At 31.8% G+C, this 11791-nt stretch overlaps 1 protein-coding gene across 1 annotated transcript; it reads right to left on the bottom strand.

Moving 5' to 3' along the window:
• Positions 1–9534: 9534 nt before the first annotated feature.
• Positions 9535–11791, bottom strand: LOC110412134 (uncharacterized). Its single transcript, XM_021422600.2, has 2 exons — positions 11408–11791; positions 9535–10284 (listed from the first exon to the last, which is right to left on the bottom strand). Exon 2 carries the CDS (start codon positions 10234–10236, stop codon positions 9823–9825), a length of 414 nt encoding a protein of 137 aa, XP_021278275.1. The 5' UTR covers positions 10237–10284; positions 11408–11791; the 3' UTR covers positions 9535–9822.

The raw sequence follows: 11791 nt of genomic DNA, 5'->3' as shown, positions 1-11791 counted from the left end.
AAATCTAGTGAGAGATAATATTTGGTGCATCTTTTTTAAGCTTAATCTTCAAAGATTTCCTCCTATTTTCTTCTCTTTTTCAAAGCTTCTTTTTCCCAAAATGAGGTTTGCTTCAATTGTCTTTTCTGAGTAAAAAGCCCATTTTTATACCCCTTATAATATCCTCATGATGTAAAAATTGAAAGGTGCAAAATTACTAATGTACATGTCTGCGTCGCGATGTCAACCCCTCTAGTTAGTGTTAAAGTATGGGCTAAACGAGGGTGGCATTGCAACGCTAGCCTTAGGAGGCTACAACATTGCCTTTTCTGCCTAGCTATTATGTGGTCTGCAATGATCTTTGAAATTCCAATGCAATTTTTACCACGATCCAATCAGAATTCATGAAGTGCTAACATCAAAGTCGTAGCATTTCCTTTTAGCTTTCTAGTGGTCCAAGAATCTTGTCAATTGGACTTCTCTAACTCGAGTTATGCTCAAATTACTGCAGCATGGTTAGAAATCTCCTTAATCATTTTTGTACAGTTATTTGCCATTTAAATCGCACATACTTGCACACCTTCAATAACAAATGACTAAATCAATAGAGGATAAAAATAGAACTTTTATACTGAAAATAAGCTAAAAAAACTCAATTAAAAATATTCAAACATCCATTAAACTAATTAATAAAAAGATGTAAATATTACATAAAAATGACTAAAAAGCAAAAAGACTTCATTCTTTTTATGCTTAACAAAGTGCAAGATAACTCTATAAAATAGAATTATCACAAGTGTATCTGTGGTAATGATAAACCTAGTATTCCCTGAGCAACTGAAACACCTAAAAAAAATCAATTGTAATTGGCTTACGAATGAAATCTATCAAAAGACATTTTTATCAATAGTCTTGAAATAAGTCTTTTGGGTTTTCCAAAGTGATGGGGTTAAGAAAATTGAATTGACAATTGTCTGCGTTGCTCTTGTATAAAAGAAATTTGTCACTTGGATGGGTGATGATTGATCATCAATGTATATTTGAATAAGGGCTACAAGTGACGTTAGCTTGTGGGTTGTAAAACATTCTTGGATTGCCATGCAATTCACGATGGTGTTGTCTGAGTCATCTTCAGAGTAACTCAGATTGCTTGATTCTTCTAAATTTGAGGCTAAGTCTGAATCATAAGTTTGAATAACAAACAAAGTTAGGGGACTTTGTTCATCCTCAAGTGAGAACATGGATTCGAGATCATCATCATCAAATAGATTGAGACTTGAGGTTCATGTAATTTGTTGTATCATCTTGATGGATTTTCTATTTGATTTTGGGCATGCTTTGTGTAATGACTTGGTTTTCCATAGATAAAGCATTTGGATGACTTTTTGCTTGATTGTTCTTTCTTTCTTCTATATTTGAATCTTTTTAACTTTTTCCTTCGAAGGAACTTTTTAGTTTTTATATACCGCTTCAAGTAGGATAAGTGGTTGGGTCTTTTGAAGAGTCTTCTGAAGTAACTTTTCTTTTTAGATTCGTAAAGAAAAGAGGATTGTGCAGATAAGCATTTGATTTGAAGTATTTATGGGAAAGCACATAGAGCTTTAAGCTTTTTGGAATTGTAGGCTATGTTGGCAATGTACTCGTGCTTATTACAAATCTTATCAAAAGCTTTCAACATGATTATGTAGATATCACTGAAGGGAAAATAGTTTAATTTAAGTCCTCTTGCATTCAGCTACAATTGTGTCTGGTTATGGAGTTCTTGCGAGACTAAATTCAAAAAGGCTTATTTTAAATTGACATCATCATTTCTTCCTAGTTAGTAGAAATATCTATAGAAGTTTTGGTAATGTCTGTCAAGATCTTTTGGTAGTAAAAAACAACATTGCAGCTTAAAGAATTGCTCTCTGATTTTATTTATCTTATGGCCTTAATGACCATAAAATATAGCTACAAATTCATTCATAGTTGTTGTGAAAGATGGGGAGTTGAAGAACATTTGTTGTCTATATTCACTAAGACTATCTCAACTTTCTTTGAGGATTCTAATTAATCTGGTGGATAAGGTATTTAGTATTATGTATACTACTACATTCGACTTTGTTAATTCACTTAATCCCCATGCATAAAATTCCTAGAAACACAAGTTTCATTTACTTAGAGAGATATCTTCAATGGTAAAGCATCTTGAGAATCTTGAAGCTGTGTGATGGTGATAGTGATGTTGTTGATGATTAAGCAATGGATCTGTTTCCATTGGCTCTGGGTCTTGGTCTGGATCATGTATCTCTGAAACATCATCATTCGACATTTAGACATGAGGTTTTGTTAAGAACATTTTTGGAAAAGAGTAAACACTTTCTACAATATCAAAATATGTTGATTTTGTATCGGAGAAGTTCTTTGAACTGTCTAGTGATTGTTGAGTGGTAGTTGAGAGATTATTCTTAACTATTTCTTGGCGAAATATGGGAAAAATGTTCAGGGTCTAAGTTTCAAAGATCGTGAACTAGGAAAGTGGGTAGGTTGATGATGTGTTTGTCATTAGGTTTAGAAAGAAGGTTGGTGTAAATGTGGATGGTACTAATGGTGTTAGGTTAAAAGTAGTTAAGCTTGGAGTAAAAGTTTTGGGCTTTATGGGCTGTGGAAAAGAAACATCAATTGGTCATTCTATTCTCTTTTCTTTTTGTTCAGCAACCTGCTGTTGTTGTCGTTTAAACTTTTGGACCCATTTTTCTTATGAGCTTGTTTTAAATGGAGGTTTTCATAGGTGGAGGTTTAATGGGGTGTAAAATGGTTTTGGTGCTAAGAAGGTTGGTTTTAAAAAGTTTGGTATTAGTGCTGCAATTTGAACATTTGAGGGTTCATAGAAAAAAACTAAAGCTGTTGGTGTGGGAGTGTAAGAGTCAAACATTCTAGAAGGTAAAGTATAGTAATTCTGATGTTGGTATTTTTTTTTTGTTTCTGTTGTAGTTGTCTTTATAACTTTAAAGACTTCATTTCAGCTTCTTTATTTGCTATAGCTTCTGTATAGCCTTGACCTGTCGCAATAATCTAAAGTGACAAGTCATTGTTGTATCTCTAGAATAACATTCTGGAAATTCAAAAGATACTAGTCAAAGAGTCCACTAATCTAATCTATTTTGCTCTCAATTCTAAGTAAAATTGAGTTTTAAGCAATTGCATTCTGAGTTTGCCAGTTAAGTACTGTTTTTATTGGTGAGACTTTCTTTTGGCTTGCATGTTCATCACGGTCTATGGGATTTAGGACTTTAGGCATATATTTATGTTGATCTTGTTGGAATTCTCACAAAAAAAGGAAATTCTGAGCCATTAGATGTAAATTCTGGTTGAATCATACATACTTGTGGCAATTGAGAGGTCCTTGCAAGATTCTTTGTTTTCATGCTTTTTCCTTTTAGATGCAAGCAAGTTTTGCTACATAATAGGGTAGTAGTCTTGACTTTTTGGTTTTCAAAAAAGGAGGAAGATTTGGAGTGTTGGTTTCAGATGGGTTTAGCTTATTTTTCCATTTAGAGTAACAAATATAATAATCAAACTTTCTTGAGGGTTCCCCAGTAAGTCTTACTCTTGAGTCTCTATTTTCATATCTTTCTTTACAGAGCTACTGTGATGATTTTCTTCTTAGTTTGTTCTCATGGTCATTCATGGAACGTTTGTCTTAGATGCATCCTTGGTAGGTACAATTAAGATCCCAATAATAATGTCTTAAAAGGGACTTGAATGTGTAGACTAGTTATCCAAAATGTTGGAAGTACTTGATCTCAACATTCTGTTTTAGGGTGTATGATTGCATCATGAATTGTGTAGATTGAGCAACAAAGAGTGGTTACATCAGATACTATGTAGGAAACATAGAACATGTTGTTGTTTTCTCTTTGTCTTTATGGTTGAACTTAATGGTCACAATCTTGCCTGAATTAACAATGAAAGTAGCTTAAGTAGGCAGGATTGGTTCAGAATGCTTGAACAACTTTTCATAATTTGTAACCCATGTCACCAAAGGAAAAGAGATCATCTTTTCTCTTGTCACTGCTTAGGGTACATGGACCCATGTAGCTGAGTTTATCTAAGCATCAAACTTTACAAAGGATATTTTATTTTTATGTGGTGTAGATTATTGATCGCATGATCTTAGACTCTATACGCCATCTGGTAATGTAAGGTGGTGTCATGGGTCTGATTTATCATTTGTGCTCCAGTGATCTAGATTTGTACTTTCAATGCTTTAAGGAAAGTTGGATCTTTAAGTGCCATGTTGTAGTTTAGGAAGAAAGTCATGTTGATTGTTCTCAATTTGAGGGAGGTTTCAACAATACTAATGCAAGTATGTTCATACTTAAGGTATTTAGAGTCTAACAAGGCAATTTTGGAGCTTTGATGCCATGGTAGTTCATGACTAATCTTACTATTCCAAAATGGATGTGCATGTATCCTTACTCTAATCACTGAACTAGCAACTCTGAAAGAATTTCTAGAGTGACAAAATACTCTTGTTGACTAAAATGGAGAATCCACTAGTCAAATCTTGTGGAAAGTACATATACTTTTGGTGTTTGTGTTTTTTGTGAGATTAATCTTTTTATGGAGGAAAAAAAAGAGGTAAAAGGTCTCTTAAAGGCTTTTTAGGGGTTTAATAAGGGTTGATGAGAATCTTCAACTTGATTGCTCTTTGGGATGTGAGTAATCTCGTAAAAGAAGTCATACTTAAAGGTAGTAGTTTTTTTAAGTATAGAAGAAAGAAGAGAGGAGAAAGAAGGACAAGCAAAAATTGAGGAAGAGAGAAAGTTTGTACAAGCAAGTATGCTTTCTATCCTATGGGACTTACTACTCTTTGTCCTAACAGTGTAATAATGTTGTAATCCTTCACTTGCTCACTGCGATACAAGCTTTGTGAATCTAATACCAAAGACAATATCACTAGGATACAAGCTTTGTGAATCTAATACCAAAGACAATATCATAGACACAAAGAAGTAAACCATAACAACAGTTCTGATATCTAAAGACAGTATAATAGATGTAAAGAAGTAAACCACAGTATAGGCTCTGAAACTAAAAGACAATAGAATGGTCATTGGTATAGCTACAAGAATGAAGGTTGAAATCTAGACTAGGTCTTTAAGTGAAACCTTAGCTACTAGCTTGGCCTTTATATCTAAAAATGGTTCCATTATAATTCTTATTAATTCTAAAAACCCATTTACAACCAACTGTGGTTCTATTTGAAGATGGCAGATTTAATTCCCAAGTATGTTTTTCTATTATGGTAACAAATTCGTCTAACATGACTTGTTTCTAATGTGGATGTTTAGATGGTTTATGTATAGTCTAGGGCTTAATTAGAATTTTTTTGTATAATTCAGATTTTTTTAAATATTATATCTATTTTTGAATATTAAAAATTCTTTTATATGTCATTTTCCTTTTTTACCAAATTGGTTAAATTTTATTATTCCCAAAAGCTACAAACAAATTTGGATATTGTAATGTATATATAATAAATCAATTAAATTATTTAATTTTATTATTATTTTGATAAATATTTTTTTAAAAAAATTATCCCTGCTGCTTATTTTCCTATTTTGATGTTGGGTGTAATTGACTCTATTTAAAAAGAATTTCAAATCAAATTTTAATTTTTTTTTATTTTGAGAGTTTACTTTAGACCAAGTTCGTAAAGCTTTATTGGATCTCATCACCCTTAACAAAACATTTACAAGTAATCATAAGATAAATAAAGATATGAATTAGTTGTGTTCAAAAAGGCATCCCAACAGTTAATATCTAAAATTTCCTATAAATGAAAGAATTTTGTCTCTTCAGATATGGGCTTTTGGGAAGAAATGCCTAAAAGGTTAGAGTGATGTTGTGTAAGATTGGATCCAAACCCAAGAAACATTGTGCTTAAATGAAATCTTATAAACCCTTGTTTACCCCATTAAAGGATCCACACGCCACTTTCCCATTCAATATATCAACATGAACACTAGTTTCTCGACTAATCTCATTAGGGATGGCAATGGATACCTGGTTATAGGGTACCGGCAGATACTTGACTCAATTATATAGGGTTAAGGTACCTTATAACCGAGTTTGGGACTGATTCAGGCAGTGATTTCACTGCCCGTATTGAGCTTCGTGTGGGGTTCGAGTATCACCTATTGAGTGCCCAGTACTCGAACCCGATTACTATTTATAAATATTTTATTATTATTTTATTAATTAAATTAAAAATTTACAAGTTTTACCAACTTTACAAACAATTCTTTTTGTTAAAAACTAACAAATATATGAAAAGTATGGTTACTCTAATTATTAATATGACGACATCAATATATTTAAATTAAAAAATTATTAGATTGCTAATTATATTTAAATAATATGAATATTATATCATATTATAAAAGAATATAATTACTATTATATGTATATATATACTTTTAATATAAATATATTTACTTTCTATTTTATATTAACATTACAAAAATTATGACTTATAAAATTATTAATTATAATATATATATACCATTGTTTGTATAATCTTATAATATATATACTTAAAGAAAGCTTTTGAGATTAGAATAATTTTGGAACCTAAGTGTTTTTTTTTAATTTCATGAGATTAAGAACAAATTCATATAATTAATTAAATTAATTCATGAAACTATTATTATTAATTAACTTGTAATGTCTTTAAATATATATAGTTTATATATTGTGTTAATCTATAAGAAATATAATTGCTATTATATATATACTAAAATATTTTTAGTTTATATATACTTTAAATATAATCATGTTTACCTTCTATTTTGTATTAACATTACAAAATTATAATTTATAAAATTATTAATTATAAGATATATAACTTTGTTTATATAAACTTATATAAACCTAAAGAGAAGTTATGAAATTAGAATAGTTCTAAAATTCAGTTATTTTTTTTAATTTTATGTAATTAAAGACAAACTTGTGTAGTTAATAAAATTATTAAGGAAATCATAATTATTAATTAACTTGTAATATCTTTTAATATATATTTATATATATTAAATTTATTTATAAAAAATATAACTACTATTATATATATTAAAATATTTTTGATGTGTGCGCACATGTGCGTGTGTGTATATATATATATATATATATGTACTTTAAATATAAACATATTTACTTTCTATTTTGTGCTAACATTACAAAAATTATAACTCATAAAATTATTAATTACAATATATATACCTTTTTTTGTATAAACTTATAACATGTAAATTTAAAGGGAAGTTATGAGATTAGAATAATTAATTGAGTAATTGAGACCCATGAAGAAGATTTTAATAATTTTTTTATCTAATCGAATATTTAAACGAGTTAAGGTAATTATAGAATACTGAGAATGTATTAGAGTTAGGGTAATAATTTTTAAAATTATTTAAGTAGTCAATAGAGTTACGGTATTTGATTTTTAATAAAATTAGGGTTTGAATATCTCAAAATTAACGGGTACATTATCCATTGACATCCTTAAATCTCATGAATAAGAGTTGGTTAGCCTGGAAAAGGCCCTAAGCTTTTAACAACCTTACTATTTTTTACTACATATCAATTTAATCTGACGGATGCTAAATAGTATTCCACTTAAGATATTGATTTTAATAATATGTAGTAAATCTATTGTAAAAGAATATTCCCTAATAAGCAAACTAGGTATGACCCTTGTTTCTTTCCTGCTCCTGGATCTTTCATTTTCCATTCATCTGTTGTTACACTGCTGGTAACTTCCCATGCTATTCAGGTAAGGACTGTCTGATGAAGCCTGGGCTCAAGTTTTGTATAATAGACTCCTCCCCAGGCAGCCAATTCAATGTAGTTGGATATAAATGGGTCCAACATGTTGGGATCATCAGCTAGTATAGGCACAAACCAGGCCATGTGTATTGGCAGACAGCACCAAGAGCACGTCATGCCTTGCATGCATTAAAGCGTGACAGCTAAATCATTTAGGCATCTTATTTAATACAGAAAACTTGAACATGACCTATAAATAAAAAGTTGAAAAAGTCTTTAAGGACTATGTTGTCAAGCAAACAGCTACCAATTTAACTAAAACACCGCAATATTAGTCTTTTAAGTATTTAAAAAGCAACCTAATTAACAGATTTGATCTGCCCCATTTATCGACATTTTGATTGCAAAGTACCTTGCAAATGAATTTCTTCTGCCAAAAAAAAAATCCAATAAATAAAAACGCCAACAACTACTTATCCAATTATTTTAAACTGGCATTAATCAATAATTAAACTTTCTTCCACAGGCAACTATGTAGAGCATCATCAGCGCCGGCTAGCTTCACTAATCACCATTTGGTAGAAAACATTGCTTTTGAATGCAATACAAACATATGCACAATTTTGGTAGCATGAAAGCTGCAATCACATGTTCCCGCCCAATGAGTATACTTGAACGAACTTGACCATGCCACCCCACGGAATCCCTCAAAACCAAGAACAACAGCAACAACTCTAGACCTCTTAGTCTCTTAAAATTTCAAACCAGTGTTACCACTGGTCAATCAATAAGTAGATTCATTTCATCTACATGATTACTTCAGAATGAGTTGCCTACATATCCAATGTAACATACCTTGGTCAATCATACAAGCAGTTTCCATGACAATGCTGAAATTATCATGGAAGCATATATCAGGCAGCACTGAACTTCTCATCTTCCAACAAGCAAATGTGCAAGCATAATTGACAGCAGATAATCAATATATATATATATATATAGTCTGTGCCGTGCTGGTCCAACTGCCCGTATGTAAGCCATGTCATCACATTCAAAACATTCTAAAAAGCTTTCGTACTTACAGTGCAGTTTGTCATTTCATCTCTCGCCAACCGGTCTAGCACTGACAAAAAATTTATTATCAGATCTTCAGGACCTTTGGCAGCAGAGATATTCCTATTTAGATCAACCCTTATAATCTACCAGCACAATTTTTCAAGCATTTATGAAGAGCCTTCGCTTGAACATCATCTGGCACTTTATGATGCTATGCAAAACAAGCAAAATTGAGATAAAAGAAGAAAAACTATGATTTTTTTAAAACTGAAAAGGTAAAAGATCAGTAATTTGAAAAAATTAGCAGATTTCATAGAACAATCAGAACACTTCTCTACAGACCTTTTATTTATCAACCCTAGGAGGAATGAATTACGACAAACCCCAAGGCCACATATTTGATATAAGACATATGTTAAACCCCAAGGCCACATATTTGATGTCTCTTTCTAGTCTAAGCCCATGTTAGCATAAAAGCATCGGCCTCAAGAGTTGGCGAAGCTTTGGCCCCACCTTGCAGACAAAATCAAAGTTCTCAAAGTCCTTCCAACAACAAATTCAGCCAAAAATTCATTGAACACATAGTATAAGATTTCATTCAAGCCGATCCCGATTTTTGAATAACTCAAAAAGATTAGTTGCACTAGATAGTAGGTACCTACCTGGTAATATATCAGCTGCCAGATAAAGTGAAAAGAAAAGCTTGGCATTGTAATCCAGATGATATATTACAAGAATCCAGTGATGATATGGAATATAATAGAACTATCAAAAATTACAACCAGCAGAATCAGTTCCAAAACTCCAAAATCAAATAAATAGAAAAGGAATTAAAGATAGGGAACCGCCAAAAATAAAAAAAGAAACAATTACCGAAATGCAATATTGACTAGAGATTTACTAGGACTCACTTCTTATCTCATTATGTATCTGGCAAAGTGAAAAAGAAGAGCCCCATCACAAGAAGCAGCCATGATCTCACTTGCATTCAACAACTGCTCCAGCTGCTCGACGTGGCTTACTTTTCCGCCTACTCCCATTTTGCCGAAAGCCAGTAGACTTTGTTGAGTCATCAGTGCTTGATCTGGTGCCAACACCATTCTCTTCTTTGACCAAATCAGGCTTCTCTTTAACCTGTGTGTTCCGCTTTCTCTTTTTTCCATTCTCTGCAGCAGAGGGACTCTTTCTCTCTTTGCTTGTGATACCAGCTTTTCCATTGTCACTATCCTCCTCTTCTAGTTTTTCAACTTCTTCTTCATCAATTTCATCCTTTAATGGTTTTTGTGGCCTTCCTCTTCTCTTCTGTGCAGGAATCTTCTCTTCTTCACCACTTCCAGCATCCTCATGGTTGCTAACAGTCAACTTCTTTCCCTTTCCTCTACCTCTGCCCATAATCTTAAGCCCAACTATGAAAAGCTCTCATACAAATAAAGTTACAATCTGCCAAACAATACATCCACGGACAAAAGAGTTCGGTTAAATAAAGGATAACAGATTTCAGTAATTTTTAACAAAGATCAAAATTAAACTCATCACATATGCAGCTCAATATTTCAAAAAAAAAAAAAGCAATGTCATGACATTCAAAACAGCAAAGAAGATGTGGACTAAGGCAATAAAAGAATGTCAATGATAATGGAATTATCAAAAGAATACTTTGCCAGCTGACATGGAAAACATTACGGATAAAGACTTTCCAGCTCAATTGGGAAACTTGATGAAGACAAGCACACATTAAGTGCTATGGCACCAAAAACTTTCTCTATCGCGCATAAATGAATATTATGGGTGAACAAATACTTACACGGCTAGCCAACCCATTGTTATTAACTTAAGAGATGCCATTTTCTAAGTGAACTAATGAGGGCTGATTCAATTTTCAGGATACAATAAAATAAGGGTTTTAAAAGCTGCAGATAGGACACCTGAGGATATATAATCCTGGTGTAATTGGCATGGGAAAAAAGGATTAAAAAAAATAAAAACTCAAGTTACCTCTCTCTGTGGACGGTAAACTAGATTGAGTGAAGTTCATAATACATTAAAATTGACAAAAGTATTTTGCTTTTTCAGTTTCAAGTTGTAAATATGCGGAATTCAAAATTGAAATAGACCATTTTTCCAACATTTCCACCGCATCCAATTGGAATAAAGTGAATTTACAACTGCAAATATCCAATCAAAGTATGAACAAGGGCAAAAAAAAAATTGGACAGCCTTAAAATGATTGCTACAAAGTATGGAAATTTACATGAACTCAGATTTATAGTAGCAGAAGAAAAGCAATATATACTAAATGAAGAAACAGAAAAAGGGTAAAAAAACCAATTATAAAATATCAAAGAATGAAAATGCAAAAAAATTAAAAAAAAAAAACCTAAACTTTGAAAAGAATTCACAATCTTTACTAGCTCATTCAATCAAGATCCAACAACAAGCAGTTAAATTTCATGAAAGATGAACTCGACAGAAAAGAACTAACTTCAAAGAAACAAAACCAAAATTTCCATATTCCAATCAAAAATGGATATAAAGATAGATAAGAGAGAGAAGTAGAACCAACCTGAAATGAACCAAAGTCAATATGCATCTTTAACAAGAAACCCATTACCGTGAATCTGTTAAAACCAAGCAAACATACTAAAAGAAAAGGAAGAACCCAGATGGGATTTGTTTTCAGTGTTAGTTTATTAGAGAAAGTTAAAACTTGGGATAACAAAAAAAAGCAATGAAAGTTTCAAACTTTGATGGTTAAAAAAAAATAAGAAAACTATGATCTGGAGAAAGAAAGAGTGTTACAACCCAGATCAAGAAATAAACAGATTTGAAGAGACTAAGGTTAGGTTCCTTCTCAATAACATGGTTAAGAGAGAGAGAAAGAGTAGACAGAAGCTTTGAAGAGATATTTGTTGATTGGGTTTGGCTCCCAAGTCTGTGTGTGTTTGCT

Source organism: Theobroma umbraticum, unplaced genomic scaffold (assembly GCF_002168275.2).
Source record: "Theobroma umbraticum cultivar Fairchild unplaced genomic scaffold, ASM216827v3 scaffold_95.0, whole genome shotgun sequence".
Taxonomy (NCBI): domain Eukaryota; kingdom Viridiplantae; phylum Streptophyta; class Magnoliopsida; order Malvales; family Malvaceae; genus Theobroma; species Theobroma umbraticum.
Note: the sequence above shows the minus strand (reverse complement) of the source record. Positions and strands in the feature narration are given on the sequence as shown.